This window comes from Telopea speciosissima, chromosome 9 (assembly GCF_018873765.1).
Source record: "Telopea speciosissima isolate NSW1024214 ecotype Mountain lineage chromosome 9, Tspe_v1, whole genome shotgun sequence".
NCBI lineage: Eukaryota > Viridiplantae > Streptophyta > Magnoliopsida > Proteales > Proteaceae > Telopea > Telopea speciosissima.
Window position 1 is genome coordinate 56,213,842 of NC_057924.1, and position 22,792 is coordinate 56,236,633.

At 36.3% G+C, this 22,792-nt stretch overlaps 1 protein-coding gene across 1 annotated transcript; it reads right to left on the reverse strand.

Annotated features, from left to right (window-relative positions):
- Positions 1-363: 363 nt before the first annotated feature.
- On the reverse strand, positions 364-17,720 carry LOC122639136. The gene is made up of 4 exons (XM_043831966.1): positions 17,625-17,720; positions 1,627-1,770; positions 592-915; positions 364-483 (listed from the first exon to the last, which is right to left on the reverse strand). The coding sequence occupies exons 1-4, from the start codon at positions 17,718-17,720 to the stop codon at positions 364-366; spliced, it is 684 nt and encodes a 227-aa protein (XP_043687901.1).
- Positions 17,721-22,792: the final 5,072 nt, after the last annotated feature.

Here is a 22,792-nt window from a genome sequence, read left to right on the forward strand (position 1 = left end):
CGAAAAGCCTTCTGACTGTATCCATTTTCTTTTATGGGAAGTCAACCTTATCTTTAAAAATAGGGAAAATTACATATACCCACCCTGTACTTTGGCCTAATTACACATTCCTCCTCTTGATTTTCCCACCTTACATTTTGACTCCTTATGAGTGACGGTGTTAGGGTGCTGCTAGTTAATGGTTTGAAAAGACAATATTACTCTTGTTCTAAAATACTACAAGAATTACAATGATACTCTTTTCATCATCTTCAACTTCAAAACACCCATTTCTTTGCTCCTCCACCACCACCGCCATCACCATCACCACAGCCGCTGCCTCGGCACCACTGCTGCCGCCTCCTCCTCCTCCTCCTCGGACTCTTATGCCGTAGCTTCAAGCGCACACCTATCATATATGCTGGTCAAGGAACCCAAATCTGGAACGAGCACCCGGTCATCCTTCTTCTCTGCTCCCGCAAAATAAGACAAACCCCCTAACCTCTGCAATAAAAAATGGCACAAAGAGAATCAAAACTTAAAACCCAATCAAAGGCAGAAGAAATAGAGAACCCATTTCGATGAAATGAGAATGAATGGAATATCACATACCCCTTTGCCAAATCCAAAGATGCCATGGACTAAGACAATAGGAGGCATATCATTGTTTGATAGTTTAGAGTCCAGCCCTCTCAATTCAGTATCTGTATTAAAATTCACATTGGGTTTCAAACATTCATTTATTGCCTGTGAGAAATCTGATGCTACAGCAGTGCTGAAAATGTAAAACCCATATAAACAATGAACCACAGAGCTCACAAGGAGCTCTGATAGTTGAAGCGCTGCAATCCACAACCGGGGTATCATGGCAATTCCCTCCAAAAGACCCAAGTCCCAAATTCGTTCTTCTTTCCTCTTTCCTGTTGTAATCCAATTCTCCAAAAACATAGCCAAAAACAAAAAAAGAAGAGAATAATAGAAGAAGAGCCCTCTTATCTCTCTGTCACGAAACAAATAATGAAAAGAAAAGATCTTCTGCTACAACACAACCCTCTTCTCTCAGAATCAATTGTTGAAGTTGCTCGCAGGAACTTCTGGTACTGTTGGGAATTTTCTCAGGAAAGAGATTTCAGAGATTGTTTTCACGGTAAGCAACATCAGAGAAATTCTCAAGTATGGTGAGAAATACCCAATGCTTCAAATTCTGGGAATTGGTATTTTGACCAGTTTGGCCTTCGAAGATGAAGCAACAGAGTGGATTTGAAGTACAGGTGGAATCATTAAAGAACTATTCAGGATTTTTTTTGAAGAGGGATTGCCTGAAGACCAAAATCGAGGGATTTTTTTCGAAATGGTTCAGATGAGATCACGAACCATGATCCCATGTGTTCTTCCCTTTCATGGATTTTGAGGAAGAATTGCATTTGAGCTTCTTCTCCTTCATGATGTTGGAGACACTAATAGCTGATCGATGGTGAGAAGAGATGAGATAAAATAGGGAGAAACCTTGAAATCTTTAGTTTCCGTTTGGATTGCAACGGGAATAAAACGAAGAGAAGTAAAATCAGATTAATCTAAAGTGAAATATTCAGAACATTTCAAATTAATCTAAAGTGAAAGTTTTTGTATTAAAAATCCTGAGCTCACCTGAACCATTTCGAAGAGGGATTGCCTGAAGACCAAAATCTCTCTCACAATCTTAAGCTCCTTCTCTATCCCAAGAGCCCTAAAAGTACGAATCGGGTTGCTTTGTTGTTTTTCATCATCCAAATTGCTAGCTCGACTGCCAACCTTCTGAATCCAAGGATAAGTTAGAACGATTCTTACCAAACCCTAGGAAGCAAGATGAAATGGAAGAAGGGTAATAAAAATGTGAATTTATCCATGATGAGGTGGGAGGGGGCGGGTGGGATTGCAGCATGAAGAAGAAGAAGGGTGTTGTTGGGTTCAGAAAAGTTTGAATCAATGTTAAAATCCGAGGTTGCTGGAGCATGGTTGGGACGAAGTTGCAAGAGGAGGAGGAAGAAAAGAAGAAGAAGGGTAAAAGGGTCATTTCACAATAACCAAAGGTTAATTTGGGCATTAAAAAAAATCTAAGTATGACACGTCAGCAATTAACAAACAAATGCTAACAACAGGAGAGGAATTAGTAATTTTTTGAAAACTACAGGAGATTCGTATATAAGGTGGGAAAATAAAAAAGAGGAACGTGTAATTAGGCCAAAGTACAGGGGAGGTATATGTAATTTTTCCTTAAAAATAAGTTAGATCGAGTATAAAGGTTAATGGCATTTATGTAAATAGATCCTTTTAGCTAATTCTAGATTTATTTGGGTTATATATCAAGGTTAATGGCATTTATGTAAATATTGTCAATGGTTTTATGAAACTGTTTTGTTACCACAAAAAAAAAAAAAAAGTTTTATGAAACTGTTCCGAAACAGAATTACCAAACACCATTAATGTTCTTTATTTTTTTTTCTATAATGCATTTCGAAACAGGTTTATTGTTTAGCAAACACCATTAAATGTGAAAAGACATAGTTCTAGCACAAAAACAGAAAAAAGATGATTCTGCTAAAGAACAACGTTCTCAGAACAAGATCGTTACCAAACAACGCCTTAGTGGCATAAATTTCAAACCGACACCAAAATATATTTTTATATAAACAGTTTGGGAGTGGTAGTATTTACCGCTAACTAAAAATTTAATAATATTTTACCGCCAATGAAATCCTACTTTTACTGGTGGTAAAATATTAACAGAGTTTAATTATCATTCTTTAGCACATAAAATTTTAAGCCACCACAAAATATGTTTTGCAAGGCCCTTTAGTGGAACTAATAAAATTAGTGTTCCTAAATTAAGCCTACTTTTATCACCACTAAATCCGTCATCAGAGGGCAGACTTTGCCTCCTTTTCTTGAAGTATATGTTACATAGATAAAAGGCTGCAATCCATAGCCACTAACCATGAATTTCAATCTATCACCTATGAATTGGTGAAGCTAGATTCTGAAACTGTAAGGTACTATGGGGTTGAAGTTGTTGCTCTCCCTTTAGATTGCAAATCTCTGGTGCAAGATTAGGCCCTTGTTCATTAAGGAGATGGATTAACTTTAAGGAGATTGAGTATGCTTAAACAATTCAATGTAAATACACTAGAGGACTTTTACCACATCAAATTTATTTAATGAGTATGTTCAAAAAATATAAATACAATAGTTGACATTTACCACATTAAATTTATTTATTTATTTATATTATTTAATATTATTTATTTATTTATTTATTATTCATTAATTAACAATTACATTGACAAACCCCATTGTGGGTCAAAGGCTTGCATTCGCCACCTTTGCTGCAGGTTGTAGAACACACACTGTTGCAATGGTCATTCTCAGCCTTACTGTTGGGATTGCAAAAATTAAAGTCCTCTTTTGCAGCTCCATGTTCCATATCTACATTTCAAATAACTTATATATATTAGTGAGGTAATAGATGGAGAAAAGTAAAAAAGGAAAAGAAAAGTAGGTAAAGGGAATTAAGCTCTAATGCAAGAAGATGATTTGTAAAACTACAAATTAATTACTAAACCTGTTGTGCAGACTATCAGAAACAATACTAAGAGAACTACAATTCCAATTCTTGCCATCGATCTCTTTTCTCAATTACTTAAAAATGTGATAATTGATTGCTTTCTTACTAGACTACTCTTGTCTCTCTCTTATTTATAATAGCTTGAGTTAGCTATGCTTGTTTTCTTTTTTAGGAAAAAATCTTATTTATAGACTGTTGGTTATATGTATTTTCTTTTTTAGGAAATCAACAGTTAGTAAACCTTTACAGTTCAATAAGGATTTCATAAAGGCTTACATATACTCCTGTATTCAAGGAAATGACATTAATTGGTTTGGTAAATTTAGTTTTTTTTTTTTCACCAGAAGAAGAAACTGAATTACCAAGGGCCAGCTATGCTAAATATTACAACAACAACAACAACAACTCAGCCTTATCCCAACTAAATGGGATCTGCAGTCAGCTACATGGATCCTAGGGAAATTTTTTTATTTTTTTATTGGAAAGGAGGAAAAAAAACTAATTTCATTTTCCATTTATCACTTTTCATATCTTATTTCTTTATTTTTATTCTTCATTTCTCTTACATTACTTTCACTTTGCAAGGACCTCAATTTTTCCTGGGACCCGGTTTGAACCTAGGGAAAATTGAGGTACTCGCAAAGTGAAAGTAAAGTAGGAGGAATGAAGAATAAAAATGAAGAAATAAGATATGAAAAATGAAAAATGAAAAATGAAAAATGAGCTAGAGTAAGAGGAAGAAGTGAAGCCCAGGAAATCAAGAAAATCTCAGTTATCTAGTATATATATTAGCTAATTGCCTTCAATAATTTACATAATATTCTTTCTCAAAATGATTTTACATCAGATACTTAATTACAGCCCTTTTTCTTGCATCTTAATCATAACTCTAAAAAGAGAAGGAAAATTACAGTTCAAGAAGTATTTAAGAAGAGAAGGGAGAAATTTGAGATTCAGGTATAAGAATGGAAGGAAGAGCAGCTAAACCTTAATAAAACAACCGCAGCAGCCGCAAGCAAATTTTCGTCCAAAGTAAGTTAAGAAAGTGGCTCAAACTCTGATTCATAGTTTTAGTAAATTCACCAAACTGCTAGCATAAAAAGTTGCTCATACATCATGTTTCAGGATTTTCAAAGGTTGTCCTTTCCCAGTTCCTACTTTCAGCAAGTCAGGGCAAGATAACTCAAGCTTGTGCATTCATTCAATAGGGCTTATCCAATTCCTAATCAGAATTTGTGGGCAGGATAGCTCCATCAGCTCCTTAACTACAATAGAACCCTCTAAATTAGGCTTGATAAGAAGAGGATCGCGTGCCTGTCTGTTGGGCCCAATCCCCCTTTATCGATCTCCTCATTCCAGCCGGCCGGAGTTGCCCTGCCTGTCATTCCAGATTTCAAGGAACGAATGGAATGAGGGCAGACCTTCTCAAGAGCTACTGAACTAACCTTCCCACCATGACCCAGAGGGCATGAAGTCAAGACAGCCTTTCTATTGAGCTATTGAGTTAAGGGTTATACCGCCCCTAAAAGGTGCTAATTAGAGGCATTAATTTTATACCGTAGCTACAAAAGGAAGGTTTTATTAGGCCTGTAAACGGATCGGATTCGGCTCAGATACGGATCAAATGTAGTCGGATTTGGATATTTTCTGATCGAATATGGATACCTCTAAACGGATTCGGATGCGGATCGAATTCGGATTTTCGACCATCCGTTTACACCTCTATCTTGTGTAAGCTGAACCTTCCTCCCCCTAATGGATACAATTCACTCTCAACCCATAGTTTTTAGATCATGATTCACTTTTCCTCATATTCTAAAACCTGTTGAATCTTCAAAAACACTCAAGATCGTTATTTGCTTAATTTTTTATAATTAAGTATTTGGATTCGGATTTTTTTTCGGATATCTCTAATCGAATACGGATGCCCCTAAACAGATACGGATGTAGATCGAATTCGAATTTTTGATTATCCATTTACAGCCCTAGGTTTTATAATTTAATTAAAATAAAAAAATATCTAACCAATAACAATTAGTGACTAAAATTTACTGCTGCTAAAAGTAGCAGTTAGTGGTGATAAATTTAGACCGCTGCTAATTGTTATAAATTGATCAAGGTGTGGGCTTATATTGTTGATCTTCTTAGAGTTAACTTGATTCCTAGTGGTTTTTCTTCTCTCTTTCCTTTTGTATCTTCTTTGGATTTCTCTTATAATCTGATTTAGCTGTTTTGGGGAGTTCTCTCTTTCGATTTTCTATTTTTTATTCTTTTCACTAACCTTTTTAGGAAAGAATTTGGTTTTCATAGAATATTTATAACGTTCACCCAAAAAAAAAAAAATTTGTTATAAATTTAGTGTGTATGGCAACATTTTTGTTCCACATTATTGTTTCTGAGTCAAACAGTTTTATGAGTTTCTTATATTTTGGAGTACTATAGTACCAACAAATGTTGTATGATAAACTTGGAAAACAAAGTAATTTTACTACGACAAAAGGACAGAAACACATAGTGAACGTTGCCGTACAGACCGTTACAGGCAAAAATTTCAAATCAACGCCAAAATATATTATTATATTAACCATTTGGCGGTGGTAATATTTTATCGCTACTAAAAGTTCAGTAATAGACTTTTAGTGGCAGTAAAATATTAACAAGTTTAGTTATCAATCCTTAGCACAGAAAATTTTAAGCCACCACAAAATATGTTTTGCAAGATCCTTAGAGGCAAAATTTCCAAATCAACGCCATATATTTTTATATTAACCGTTTGGTGGTGGTAATATTTTATTAACAAGTTTAATTATCAATCTTTAGCACAGAAAATTTTAAGCCACCTCAAAATATGTTTTGCATGACCCTTTAATGGAACTGGAAGGTACTATGGGGTTGAAGTTGTTACTTTCCCTTCGGATTGCAAATCTTTGGTGCAAGAACAGCCCTGGTGTTCATTAAGGAGATTTTTTTTCTTTTTTCTTAAAAAATAAAAATACAATAGTTGACATTTACCATAATAATTAAATTTTTTTATTTATTTGACATTATTAATGATTAACATTTACAATGACAAACTTCTTTGTGGGCATACATACACCACCCTTGTTGCAGTTTGGAGAACACACACTATCATGCAATGGTCGTTTTCAGTTTTATTTTTGGGATTGCATGAATTAAAATGAAGGGTTGCACAAAGAAATAGAAAGGAAAATTGATTGAAACTAAAAAATACAAAAAAGGGATAAAGAGAATTAAGTTCTAATGCAAGAAGATGATTAGTAAAACTACAAAGTAATTACAGAACCAGTCCAAATAGTCCAAATAGCCCAAATCCTCCTTGTCGACATCGAAACTAAGGTCGACTTTGAAAGTTCCCGAGTCGACATCAACCCTACCTTCCATCGATCTCGATCTATCTGTAGACACTGAATTTTTACCATCGATTTTGACGATTATGACAAACGGGACACAAATGGAAGAAATCGTAATCTAAACTCCCAAAAAACCCAGAAAGGCCACTACAAGCCTAGAAAATCCCCTGAAGACCCCCAAAACTCCTAATTTGGAGTTCTCGACACATGTCCTAATCGCGGCACTGCGTAGTCCTTAGCTCTTGCATCGTGCAAAAGTCTGCGACATTGCGGACATGTGGGGGACCACATGCCAGCGTTAGCCAAGTGACATCATGGCGGTGTCTATGTGGCGGCGTGAAAGGTGAGATCACCCCTATAAATAGGATGAAAACCCCACCCTCAAAATAGGCCAAGAAGGAGAGGAATAGAGGAGAGAAAGAGAGAGTGCCACCAGGGAGAGCCTTCAACACCCCATTTTTCCATTTTCCCCCCTCTTTAAATCCTTGTTTCGGTCAAATAAGTATGGTAGATCCTTTGATTATCCTACTTAAAACCATTCCCCAATCCATACCATGCGAAAGGAAAGCAATTCCACCATCTGTCTCCACCTGAGTCAAGAGGTAACCAGCTAGTAGCATCTTCTTCATCATATGAAGGTATATTGATCGCATTTCATTTAGGCACAATGTAGACGTTTATCGTATATATAACATGTTAGTGTACATAATAATAGGATTCATGCATGATGCAAGCTTCCTATTTTTTCGGTGCAATTAAGTTCAGTCAGTCATAAACACAGATTATTTGATTCCTAATGCTAACTTGGAATCATAAAATGGAAGAATATTCAATACTTGGTATCTAATAGAATGACCGGTTCCACCTAGCTGGATGGGGTGCTAATACCTTCTCATTCTCGTAACCTGACCCCTTAACCATTCTCTGACCAGACCAGATGGAATCATGTAGCTTTATCCGTTTGTTTGGATAGGGCCACACCCATTGGGTCCTAGGCCCTAATCCTAGGTGACGACTCTATTTATTTTATCAAACATAAGCCATGATTCGGTAACCTCGATAGCTGAATTCTGCGAACCAGACGTGCCTACTTGTGAGTCGGAAAACCTTCTAGCGGTATCCATTTTCTTTTATAGGAAATCAACCTTATCTTTAATAATAATATTGTGTGTGTGTGGAACAAGACCGAGTTGAACTAGTTCATTAACCTGATATTAGAAAATGTTAGGAAAAGAAATGAGACCACTGCTACGTTCAATAAAATTGGTTGGAATGACATCAAAACAAAGTTAGATCGAGTTATAGTTGAAATTTTAACAATATTTTGTAATTGGTATGCAGGTTAAGGATAATGGTTGTGGGGTGTTCAAATGGATAGAAGAATCAAGACATTGCTCTTATACCCAACATAGTACCCCTTCATCTAAGTCAAATCTAGAAACCTCAACATCTTCAGCTCTTTGGGCTTCAACCGAATATCTCAAGGGATTTTTGAAAGGAGCAATTAAAGGGTTTGAAATGTTGTGACCAAACTTAAATTGGGTGAAGGTGGAGATACCATCTCATGAGTATTTTAGAAATATGAACACTGTAATGGAATTTACGTAACTTTTTTGTTGAACTTTACTGATGGACTAGTCATGCTATGCAATTTTGAGATTAAATAGATCCTTTCAGCCAATTCTAGACTTATTTGAGTTACATAACAAGGGTAATGGCATTTATGTAAATATTGTCAATGGTTATATGAAACTGTTTCGAAACAGAATTACCAAACACCATTAATGTTCTTTTTTTGTTCTAGAACGCGTTTTCAAACATGTTTACCAAACGCCATTAAATGTGAATAAAACACAGTTCCAGCACAAAAATAGGAAAAGATGATTCTGCTAAAGAAAAACGTTCTCAGAACAAGATCGTTATCAAACGGCGCCTTGATGACAAAAATTTCAAACCGATGCCAAAATATACTTTTATATTAATCGTTTGCCAGCGCTAATATTTACTGCTACTAAAAGTTCAGTAATATTTTACCACCACTGAAAACCTACTTTTACTGGTGGTAAAATATTAACGAGTTTAACTATCATTCTTTAGCACATGCAGAAAATTTTAAGCCACCATAAAATATGGTTTGCAAGGCCCTTTAGTGGAGCTAATAAAATTAGTGCTCCTAAATTAAAAATTAAGCCTACTTTTATCACCGCAAAATCCTCCATCAGTGGGCAGATTTGTATTTTTTGCTGAAGGTCAGCAAAGTATGTATTGATTGTAATGATGAAAAAAGTGGTTACACTAGGGCAGTAACACAAACATATACCCAAAAAAGAGAATCACAAAAATCTGTAATGGGGATGCCCCATTGCTTCCCAGGAGATCAAATGCGAAATGAAAATCGGAGTTGTGTTCCAGGTCCAAGATGATTTGGTGAGTGCAGCATGATTTGCTAGCTTGTCAGCTGGTCCATTCCCTTCTTTGAAGCAATGGATCAGTCGCCATTGTATGGTTTCTAGAAAGTCAGTTGCAGCTCACCAATCCTGGAGGAAGTTCCATGGAGGGTTGGAGGTGAGAATAGCTGAAATCACAGATGCAGAATCACTTTCCACCCATAATTTGTCAATCTTAAGCTTCTTAGCCTCTTTTATGCCTATAAAAAAGGCCTTCATTTCGGCATTAAAGTTTGTTCGAATCCCTTGATAAGAGGCGAAACAATTGATCACCACACCAATATGATTTTGGAAAATCCCTCCTGACCCTGACGATCCTGGGTTTCCCAGGGATGATCCATCAGTGGGCAGACTTTGCCTCCTTTTTACATAGAAAAAAGGCTGCAATCCATAGCCACTAACCATGAATTTCAATCTATCACCTATGAATTGGAGAAGCTAGCTTCTCAAACTGTAAGATCAGGCCCTTATTGTTCATTAAGGATATTGATTTATTTTATTTTATTTTTTTCTTTTTCTCTAATGTGTTATACCTCAAGACTCAGAATGAGTATGCACAAAAAATGTAAATACACTAGAGGACTTTTACCACATCAAATTTATTTAATGAGTATGTTCAAAAAATATAAATACAATACTTGATATTTACCACACCAAATGTTTTTATTTATTATTTATTTATTATTCATTAATTAACAATTACAATGACAAACCCCACTGTGGGTCCATGGCTTGCATATGCCACCTTTGCTGCAGGTTGTAGAACACACACTGTTGCAATGGTCATTGTCAGCCTTACTGTTGGGATTGCAAAATTAAATTCCATGGTCCATATCTACCTTTCAAATAACTTATATATATTAGTGAGGTAACAGATGGAGATAAGTAAAAAAGGATTAGAAACCCAAAAAAAGAAAAGAAAAGAAAAGAGGGTAAAGGGAATTAAGCTCTAATGCTAATGGAAGAAGATGATTTGTAAAACTACAAAGTAATTACTGAACCTGTTCTGCAGACTATCAGAAACAATACTGAGAGAACTACAGCTCCAATTCTTGCCATCGATCTCTTTTCTCAATTACTTAAAAATGTGATATATGATTGCTTTCTTACGCGACTACTCTCACCCAATTCTTAGATCTTATATAGAATGAGCTAGAGATGATATTTCTTCTAGATAGCTATGCCAATTCAACCTAACGTTTGAATATAAATTTGAATTTATTTTGGGAAAATTCAATAAATTCAAGTCCAACTAAATTGACTCCTCGAATAATTATTGCATTAAATTTATTCCAAATATAGATTGGAATTAATGATTATTAATTTTACATTTACTAAATATTTCCACATTTCTTACTCCGTCTGTTAGAAAAGGTGGTAATTACTAATAGGGGAAGAGAATGCTAACCGATCGTGTAGATCATGACATGTGTCATGTTCATTTATTCTTTAGTCAAAGTAGGAGCCCATCCTAAGCAACGTTGCCCGCAGCAGTTGTCATGTTTGTGTTTGTGTATGTCTGAATGTCTGAGTGGGACCTTTCGTCGTGAAGCAGAAAAACTGAGTGAGGCAACTTAAAATGGGGTTGGGGTTGGGGCATCAGCATGAGTAGAAGAATATGATCTCGCACATCGGTTGGGGAAAATGAAAGAATTCATTATCAATTCTTATGCTTGCAAGCTACCAATTCTTCTAGGTTTGGATGGGGTTTTTATTTCACTGGGGCCTGAGGGGGTTGAGAGGTCGCGCTCTTGTGTCTAGGCACATGAACCACGCGAAGGCCTGTTGGCTATGTTTGTTTTCTTATTTAGGGAAAAATCTTATTTATAGACTATTGGTTATATGTAATTTCATTTTTAGGAAATCAACTCTTCGTAAACCTTAACAATTCAATAAGGATATCGTATAGGCTAGGGCTACAAGTTTGGCCCTGATGGTCCGAACCTGCCTTGAGCCTGAACAGGGCCTGGGCTAAAGATTTCTGGCCCTGAGAGTGGGTAAGGGTTGGGCCGGACTAGGGTTGAGGCATCGGGCTCAGCCCGACCCTGATTTTGGGCCCTAATTTCGACCCTGATTTTCAATCCTACTTTTGACCCTGATTATATATAATGATAAGATGATATTAATTACATTATCAATGTAACAACTAACAAGGGTCTGTTATTTATCAAAACATAACATGACACCAAGACACCAATTACTGTTCTGATTCTTTTCCTATTATTTTGATTTTTTTAAATAAAAATAGGGTTCTTAAATTTAACCTCCAAAGAACATTATAAATCATCAGGCTCAGAGGTATGGGGGACACAAAAGAAAAAAGGTCAGGGTTAAGATCAAGGGCCAGGGTCAGGGTCAGCCCGGCCTTGGATGGCGAAGCAAGGTCAGGGCCAATCAGGGCGGGCTTGGGTTGGGCTTGGCCCGTTAGTGTCATTGTTAGTGTCAGTGTAAGGGTCAGGGTCAGGGTCAAGGTTTTTAGGGCCTGAGTCAGGGTCAGGGCAGGCCTAAGCCTAGCTAAGGGGACCCAGGGTTGGGCTGGGGTTTTAGAAAGCCCAACCCAACCCGACCCCGTTGTAGCGATGCAACTTTGGCCCTGTCGGCCCTGAGCCCGAACAGGGCCTGGGCTGAGATATTTGGCCTTGAGGGAGGGTCAAGGCTAGAAATTTCTAGCCCTGAGTCAGGGTCGGGTCGGGCTAGGGTTGAGGCGTTGGGCTAAGCCTAGCTCGGCCCGACCCGACTCTGTTTTAAGTTATACTATAAAACATATATTGATATAATATATATATTATAAACTTTAAACTTCACTCACATTTTGTTATATAATATATTATATATGAAGATAATAAGTGATATAATACAATTTATTATAGTGTTATTTCACGTAAATTTGATAGTTTTTCCCTGGCCCATTCCAACCCATGCATTTCCTTCCCACTCCCCATGATCAGGGCCAATCAGGATCAACTCGGCCAGACCCTGAGTGCAAGTTAGGGTTGGATTTTTCAAGCCTTGAGTCAAGGTCTGGCCGAGTCTGGGCCCAGGTAAGGGGACTTAGGGTTGGGCTAGGATTTTATAAAGCCCGTCCCAACCCGGCCCTGTTGCAGCCCTAGTATAGGCCTACATATGCTCCTGTTTTCAAGGAAATGGAATTAATTGGTTTCATAAAATTAGTTTTTTTTTTTTCCTCACCAAAAGAAACTAAATTACCAAGGGCCAGCAGTGCTAAATATTACAACAACAACATCAACAACAACAACTGAGCCTTATCCCAAGTAAATGGGGTTGGCTACATGGATACGAGGGATAATCGAGATCCTCGCAAAGTAAAAGTAAAAAGTAAGAGGAATGAAGAATAAAAATGAAGAAATGAGATATAAAATGTGATAGATGGAAGATGAAAGATGAAAAATGAAAAATGAGCTAGAGTACGAGGAAGGAGACAAGCGCAGAAAATCAAGAAAATCTCAGCTTCCTAGTATATAAATTAGCTTTCTATATATTTATGTATCACTCTTTTTTTTGTATTCCTAACTTGTAGGACTCTTTCCTACTTTATTGTAATAGAGGTTCCATGTTTGTAGGATTCACTCATAGCCTATATAGAGTTGTAATCTCAACCTAAATCAATCACAATATACAGAATTATATCTCAACAAATATTAGTACTAAAATGCGAGGAAAAAAATTTGGATTAAAATCCTCTCCAGCATCCTCGTCTGCCAGTAGGTATAGTAAGGGGCTGGGTGGATGACACGTGTTATCAAAAAAAACAACGGTTGGACACCAATGGCCCCATTTGCTTCAATTAAGACCCATGGATCCTCTCCAATAGAGAACTAAACAAATAATTGAAAATCCGAATTCGATTCGCATCTCTATCTGTTTAGGGATATCTGTATTCAACTATGGAATATCCAGATTCGATCATCACATCCGATTCATATCTGATCTGTATTCGATCCATTTACATCTCTACTCTCCAACTACTTAGACGTCCAACTTCTCTCCAACCACCCATCCAATGTCTGGGAGGACTTGAACACTTGGGAATGGGTGGTTGAAGAGGATCTTTTTCCTATTCAGCGGATAGGAGAAGAAATTGAGCAACCAAGTACCTGCTGCTTCTTATGAAGAAATTGAGTAACCAAGTATCGTTGTGTCTTCACGTAGCGACTAGTGGAAAATTATCACCTCCAGTACTGGAGGCGCTGCTGTGCGCATATGGCCGCTGCTGCGCCACACGATGCGCATAGCAGCAGCCCCAGTACTGATCGAGGGCGATAAAGATCCGGGGCTAGTAGACGTTCGCCTTCTTTTAGGGTTTTGCCTAACAGAGAAAATTGTTGCTGTTCTTCGGTTCCACCACGGGTAGCCACTGAGGAATCTTAAAAGCAATCAATAGAGAGGCTTAATTCAAGGTCACACGAACGTGGACATGTCTCTGGACTCTGGAGGAAACGAAGAAGGAAAATGACAAGTGTCATCCACCCAGCCCCTTGCTACACCTCACTAACAGATGAGAGCGCTGGAGAGAATTTTAGTACAAAAATTTTAGGTGGTAAATTTTGCATTCTGCTCCTGAAGTGTTGCATTTTCATGACTACAAAAATAACTTGCTACTGTCGTCACCATTTCATATGTAATGTTTCATGCTTTTTGTTTTCCCCTCTTTTATTAGATAATCTCACTGGGTTTATTCTTATTTAATATTGAAACTTCTTTTTTTTGGGTAAACAACATTGAAACTTCAATGGTTTGCAAATCATGTTGAAATCGTGTGAAAGGTTAAATGGTCATTTCACATTATATGACAAACAAACTTCACCTTTTTTGAATGACATTTTACGCACATGATCAAATAGCTAAAGTAGGTCATTCTAAGAGTTTCGGTACAAATCGGGAAGGTTTTGATACCGAAATAATACCCGGGGCAAAATGATTATTCTCGCCTCACGATAATCATGTGAGCCAGATGGGCTAGAAGCTCACCCCAATGTGTCAAAATGCAATGTCTATTGGTTGAAAGCCAAAGCCATTTGCAATTAATTTCCATCATCGAACACCTATAATATATAGATAAAGCTATATATTACAATGAGGCTTGCTTTTGAGGCTGAAAGGTCTTGGGGGAGTCAAACAGTTATTAAACCTTTTTTTTTTTTTTTGAATGAACGAAAAATAAATATATTAACAAACCACAGAGAATCTTCACCCCTCCCTCTAATAAAAAAAAAGAAAAAAAAAGAAAAAGAAAAAGGAAAAAGAACATAGAAGAATACAAGAAGAAAACTCCAAAACAACGAAACGGACTAACCTACCAAGTTGAAGGGAATCCACGCAAAGAAGAACAAAGAACATAATGAAACCCAAACAACCAATCATCTATATGTAAATTTGACCTTCTTCCCATTAGAGAAAAAAAAAAAGAGATTGATCTGGTCTGTCTTTCTTTGATGTGTTTTATTTCGAGGATTCACAATGAGTATATGATCAAAAAAAATGAAAAATAACACTAGTGAATATTTACCAAACAAAATTTATTCATTTATTTATTTAATAAATTTATTCATTTAATAAATTTATTATTTCATTAACAGTAACAATGACAAATCCCTAAAGGGGTCCAAGGTTTGCAAACGCCACCCTTGGTGCAATTTTGAGAACACACACTGTTGCAATGGTCGTTGTCATCTTTAATTTTGGAATTGCATGGAAATTTTGTAATGGTAGCACAGCACCTCACTCCATCGTCTGCAGCTCCATGTTTCATATCTACATTTCAAGTAACTTATATATATTAGTGAGGTAACCACAAAGAAATATTGAGAAGAACTAAAGAATAAGAAACTGATTATTCAATTCCAAAGAATAAAAAAAAAAAAAAAAAAAAAAAAAAAAAAAAATAGGGAATTACAAAACCTGTGCAGACTATCAGAACCAATAAAAAGAGAACTGCAGCTGATCCAATTCTTCCCATCGTCTCTTTTCTCTACACAATTGAGAGTCAAAATATTTGTTTTCTTTACGAGACAACCCATGTTTCTCTTATTTATAAACTATTTTTTTGGTAACATATTTATAAACGTAGCTAGCTAGCTCTGTGTATATTTTCCCTTTTAGTAAGAATTTTATTTAAATCTTTTAGTTGTATCTATTTCCTTTTTTAATTGATTCTGTATCTCATTGACAGCCAAAATATTCCTCATCTGACCCAAAAAAAAAATTTCTTCTCATATGTAGTAATGATCCTTTACTATGAATATTTCAGAACTTACAATTTCTATGATATTCTGGTTGACAGAATCAAAGAAATTTTAGAAACAACAATAAAACCATATTTTATTTTTTAATACAAAAATTTTAGGTGGTAAATTTTGCATTTGCCTCCGAAAGTCTTGAACGTACATTTTTCCATGTAATTTTAATCATCAAAGTTTATTTGGAGAGTTTAATTTACACACCCTCCAATTATCCACAAGCCCCTGATTCCAGTTTACTGGTGCCTCCCCTTCTCCTCGGTCATGCTTAATGTGGACCGTGTAAAGGTAACCCTGGTATGGGGGGGGGGGGGAGAGGGGGAGGTATTATTAGAAATAGGGAGGGGAAGGTTATGGCTGCGTTTGCTAAGTTCAACGGGCCATGCACCAATTCCTTGGCTGAAATTCGTGCATTAAGAGATGGATTAAAGCTGTATGCAAAGCTGGGCTTCAGAGATTTTCATGTCAAATCTGACTTAGCAGCTACTGTGGTATGTATAGCAAAAAGAAAATGTGGGTTTTGGGAACGATGGTACTGGTTTCAAAATATTTTAATGTTGATTGACTCCCTCAGACCGATAATTACCTTTACATATCGTGAAGGGAATAGAACTGCAGATTACTTGGCGAACCTAGCCTGTTCCTCAACCTCGGACTTGGAGTTTTATGGTGAACAGCAAATCCCTACGAGGTTGCATCGCATCGCAAAGGAGGATGCACTTGGGCTACCAGTGCTTAGAGAATAGGTGTGCCTATTTGTTGGGATTTTGTATGGGGGTGAGCTCTCTTTTCGAGTCTTTGAGAGATCTTTGTATTTATTCAGGCTGGGGTAAGGCAGGAGTGTCCCCCCTTGTATTCTTTATTCTTTGATTAGTTTCATAATAAAATTCTAGGGGCTGGCCCGGGTCCCAGATAAGTTTGAGTTAAAAAAATATATATAAGTTTGAGAGTTTAATGACTTGTAAAATAACTTGTCATTGTCAGGACCATTTCATTTGTAGTGTTTCATGCTTTCCCCCCCCCCCCCCTCTTTGATTAGATGATCTCACTGGGTTTTTCTTATTTAATTTCGAAACTTCAATGGCTTGCAAATCAAGTTGAAACCATGACAGGGATTAAATGGTCATTTCACATTACATGGCAAACAAACTTCACCTTATTTGAATCCACATTTTACGCACATGATCAAATAGCTAAAGTAGGTCATCATAAGAGTTTTGGTACAAATCAAGAAGGTTTTGATACCAAAATAATACCCGGGGCAAAATGGTTATTCTCGCCTAACGATAATCAGATGGGCTAGAAGGTCACACCAATGTGTCAAAATGCAATGTCTAATATTGGTTGCAAGCCAAAGCCACTTGCAATTAATTTCCATCATCAATCACCTATAATATATAGCTAAAGCTATATATTACAATGAGGCTTGCTTTTGAGGCTGAAAATGGTCCTGTGGAATAAAAAAGTTATTAATCTTTTGTTTGTTTTTTTTTTTTTTTTTTTTGAATGAATAAAAAATAAGTATATTAACGAACCATAGAAAATCTTCATCCTTCCCCCCAAAAAAATAAAAGGAGAAAAAACATAGAAGAATACAAGAAGAAAACTCCAAAACAAAGAAACGGCTTAATCAAGTTGAAGAGAATTCATACAAAAAGGAACAATGAACATAATAAGATCCAAACAACCAATTACCTATATATAAAGTTGATCTTCTTCCCATTAAGACAAAAAAAAAAAAAAAAGAAGATCGATCTGGTTTGTTTTTTCCTGATGTGTTACATTTCGAGGATTCATAATGATTATATGATCAAAAAATGAAATATAACACTAGTGGATTTGAACCATAACAAATTTATTCATTTATTTATTTAATAAATTTATTATTTCATTAACAGTAACAATGACAAATCCCTTGACTGGTCCAAGGCTTGCATACGCCACCCTTGCTGCACTTAGTAGAACACACCTTGTTGCAATGGTCGTTGTCATCATTGTTGTTTGCATTGCAAGTAAAATTAAGGGTGGCACAGCACGCCACATCTTGTGCAGCTCCATGTTCCATATCTACATTTCAAGTAACTTATATATATTAGTGAGGTTACCACAAAGAAATATTGAGAAGAACTAAAGAATAAGAAACAGAATATTCAATTCCAAAGAACCAAAAAAAAAAAAAAAAGAGAGAATTACAAAACCTGTGCAGGCTATCAGAACCAATAGAAAGAGAACAGCAGCAGACCCAATTCTTCCCATCATCTCTTTTCTCTACACAATTGAGAGTCAAAATATTTGTTCTCTTTACCAGACAACCCATGTTTCTCTTATTTATAAACGTAGCTAGCTCTGTGTATATTTTCACTTTTGGGAAGAATTTTATTTAAATTAATCTTTTAGTTGTATCTATTTCCTTTTTTAAGTTGATTCTGTATCTCAGTGGCAGTCAAAATATTCTTCATCTGACCTAAAAAAAAAATCTTCCCATATGTGGTAAAGATCCTTTACTATGAACATTTCAGAACTTACCATTTCTATGATATTCTGGTTGACAGAATCAAAGAAATTTTGGAAACAATAATAAAATAATATTTTATTTTTTATAACTTAATTCATACATATGTTGGGCGCCTATATGGATTTCAATTTTCCAAATCTCTAAATACTTTCAAATCTTTTCAATATCACACATGGAATGTAAGGTAAATTTATATTAGAGTAAATTACATGTCACCCCCTGATTTTCAAATGAAACTCAGATCATCCCTACTTTTTGAAAAAAACTCAAATCAGCCCATGGTTAAGACCCCAATATGACAAATTAGTCCCTACCGCTAGTTTCATGTTGTTAAGTGATGAAGTCAGTCAGTTAAATAAATTTAAATCCCTAAACTACCCTTGACCAATGTTGAAGATGTAGAAAGGGTAGTATTGTAAATTTAATTATAATGTTTTAGTACAAAGGTAAAAGAGTCCTTTCACACCAATAATTAACAGCAGACTAACACCGTTACTGTAGAGGGGGTGATTTGAGGTTTTTCAAAAACCAGGGAATGATATGAGTTTCGTTTGAAAATCAGGGGGTGACGTGTAATTTACCTTTTATATTATAATTATGATTATGATTAGATGATGATGTGGAAAATATATCTTCAACCTTAGATGAACTGTAATGTAAATGTCATTTAGGTATAAGAGATGAGGATAAGGATGACACACACCCCTTAGCTCGATCAAAGAAGATCAAGTTCAGAAGGAAAGCCTCACGATCAATCTAAAGAGATCAACTCTAAGAAAATTGCCTTCTTCGGATTCAATCTTCTTAGAATAAGGAATTGTTTACTGTATAGTTTCCTTATGTATTCAAACCATGTAAGTTACCAGGTGTAATACTTTGTACCTAGTTAGTCTTATAAAAGTACTTGTTGGAGACGTCAATTAAGAAAACCTGAAGTGGGTAAGATATGATTTTATATTTAATTTATTTGGGCATACTATATATGATGTCGTACCATTCTCGGTACACCAACTAACCAAAGGCTGTACAATGCATGGAATCTCAATCCTCCAAGCCAACCAGAATCTCCGAAAATGACACACACCCCCAACACAGTTAGCTCGATCAAAGAAGATCAAGTTCAGAAGGAAAGCCTCACGATCAACCTAAAGAGATCAACTCCAAGAAAATTGCCTTCTTCTGATTCAATCTTCTTAGAATAAGGAATTGTTTACTGTATAGTTTCCTTACGTATTCAAACCATGTAAGTTACCAGGTGTAATACTTTGTACCTAGCATGGAATCTCAATCCTCCAAGCCAACCAGAATCTCTGAAAATGACACACACCCTCAACCCAATTAGCTCGATCAAAGAAGATCAAGTTCAGAAGGAAAGCCTCATGATCAATCTAAAGAGATCAACTCCAAGAAAATTGCCTTCTTCTGATTCAATCTTCTTAGAATAAGGAATTATTTACTGTATAGTTTCCTTACGTATTCAAACCAAGTTACCAGGTGTAATACTTTGTACCTAGTTAGTCTTATAAAAGTACTTGTTGGAGACGTCAATTAAGAAAACCTGAAGTGAGTAAGATATGGTTTTATATTTAATTTATTTGGGCATACTATGTATGACGTCGTACCATTCTCGGTACACCAACTAACAAAAGGCTGTAAAATGCATGGAATCTCAATCCTCCAAGCCAACCAGAATCTCCAAAAAGGACACACCCCCAACATAGTTAGCTCGATCAAAGAAGATCAAGTTCAAAAGGAAAGCCTCACGATCAATCTAAAGAGATCAACTCCAAGAAAATTGCCTTCTTCTGATTCAATCTTCTTAGAATAAGGAATTGTTTACTGTATAATTTCCTTATGTATTCAAACCATGTAAGTTACCAGGTGTAATACTTTGTACCTAGTTAGTCTTATAAAAGTACTTGTTGGAGACGTCAATTAAGAAAACCTAAAGCGGGTAAGACATGATTTTATATTTAATTTATTTGGGCATACTATGTATGACGTCGTACCATTCTCAGTACACCAACTTACCAAAGGCTGTAAAATGCATGGAATCTCAATCCTCCAAGCCAACCAGAATCTCTGAAAATGACACACACCCTCAACCCAATTAGCTCGATCAAAGAAGATCAAGTTCAGAAGGAAAGCCTCATGATCAATCTAAAGAGATCAACTCCAAGAAAATTGCCTTCTTCTGATTCAATCTTCTTAGAATAAGGAATTATTTACTGTATAGTTTCCTTACGTATTCAAACCAAGTTACCAGGTGTAATACTTTGTACCTAGTTAGTCTTATAAAAGTACTTGTTGGAGACGTCAATTAAGAAAACCTGAAGTGAGTAAGATATGGTTTTATATTTAATTTATTTGGGCATACTATGTATGACGTCGTACCATTCTCGGTACACCAACTAACAAAAGGCTGTAAAATGCATGGAATCTCAATCCTCCAAGCCAACCAGAATCTCCAAAAAGGACACACACCCCCAACATAGTTAGCTCGATCAAAGAAGATCAAGTTCAAAAGGAAAGCCTCACGATCAATCTAAAGAGATCAACTCCAAGAAAATTGCCTTCTTCTGATTCAATCTTCTTAGAATAAGGAATTGTTTACTGTATAATTTCCTTATGTATTCAAACCATGTAAGTTACCAGGTGTAATACTTTGTACCTAGTTAGTCTTATAAAAGTACTTGTTGGAGACGTCAATTAAGAAAACCTAAAGCGGGTAAGACATGATTTTATATTTAATTTATTTGGGCATACTATGTATGACGTCGTACCATTCTCAGTACACCAACTTACCAAAGGCTGTAAAATGCATGGAATCTCAATCCTCCAAGCCAACCAGAATCTCCGAAAAGAAATCTTGCACGTTTGACGATATTTTACTTCGAATTTCAAGATTCTTGCAGAAATAGAAATGTTTAGAACAATGTGACCTACTAGAATATACATCTGTTTTCAAGAAAACCATCCAGGAGTTGTCTTAAACTCGTCCACACTCACCCAATTTGCTCTATTTCTGCGTAGTCACATGGGAATCGTCATAACTCCTCCGTCCAAGTTAATAATGACACAAAACCTGTTTCATATAGAACACTTTTCCCATTGCTGCCATTAAGCCTTCTGAACGAACGTCTCCGAACATACTAACAATACAAGAACCTATGAAATCTCAACTTTTTCACTTGCTGCTTTGACCTTCTTCCAAAAATTGTATAAACATGTAATATGCTTGTCAAAGCTTTCAAACATTATCAACTCTGCCTGAAAACCTCTGTAACATTGTCAAACCCCTGTTCGCACTAAAATTGATCTATGTGCTACAAACTCACTGTTTGTCACTGCTAGAACTGCGACAACATCTCTGTATCATACGTAACGTCACCAAACACTATAAATCACTTCTAAATATATCTAGATGACTAGATGCCTTTGTATATGGCCAGCCTTTGTCTGACATGTCTAGTATTGTCCGGTCACTGTCTACACTGTCCTGCACTTCCATGACACCTATGTATCACTAAAACCATCTATTGTTGCCAACAATGACAACCTACACTCCAGTTGACCAACAAGAGCTCAGAGCCCTCTTAACAAGATGGAATGTCGTCCCTCCCACCGTCCAGTGTACAGTCCCAATTGCATCACTGACCCAAACTACATCTGCATCTTTGACTATACTTCGTGATGGCAAACAAAGCCTTGAATGGCAAGCAAAAGCTCAATATTACCAGGAAGCTCGCAAAGCTCGACGTTGACGTGATCAGAGAGGGCTTTCCTTCATCTAACAAGGCAAATTCTGAAGTTGTAACGATGATTGCAAAGGAAGTTAGAAACCGCATCAACGAGAATGGGCACGTACAAGGGAAATTTATAGATAGTGCACCACACTCGAGAATTCAACCGTTCACCCAACACTTGAAAGAATAAAGAACGTCACTGCCCATTTAAGTGTGGGCACGTGAGAGGATGAAAATCCCATCATAAGTGGGTTTGCAAGGTGCAACCGTGACATTGATACGGCATGGGAATCTATCAAGTGGGCAAAGCGGCCAAAGATTCTTACTTTTATTGCGACATGTGAAATTCACATGAAGTACAAGTTTACAAAGGCGAGGGAGGAAGTGTTACGTATGGCTTGGGATAAGAGGAATTTTTTTTTATTATTTTATTATTTTATTAATTTTTTTATTTAGTTTTTTTATAATGATAGTTGAGTTTGGTGTTGAAGATGCTGCATGGTTGTCTCTCTCTCTCACTCACAATTATGTCATTTTATAAGAAGAGGGAGATAAATAGACGGACGGAATTTTGCTCCTACACAGGTTGCAGGAATGTTCTTGCTACTCGATTCATAACCAAAGAAACAAGATCTAAAAGGGTATTTTTGAAAATATTAAAACTTATGAGGGTATTTATGAACCCAAAGGGGGAAGTGAATTATTCCATTTCATTAGCTGCAAGCCTGGATAGCAGGAATATTCTTGCAACCTAGGTAACAACAAATATGACACTATCCGAGCCGAATCCAATCCGTTTACATCCCTACTTTAAGGTTCGGTTCTAATAACTTCCCTTCCTCCAACCTAGCAGGTAGACATTTCACGTCAGGCTAA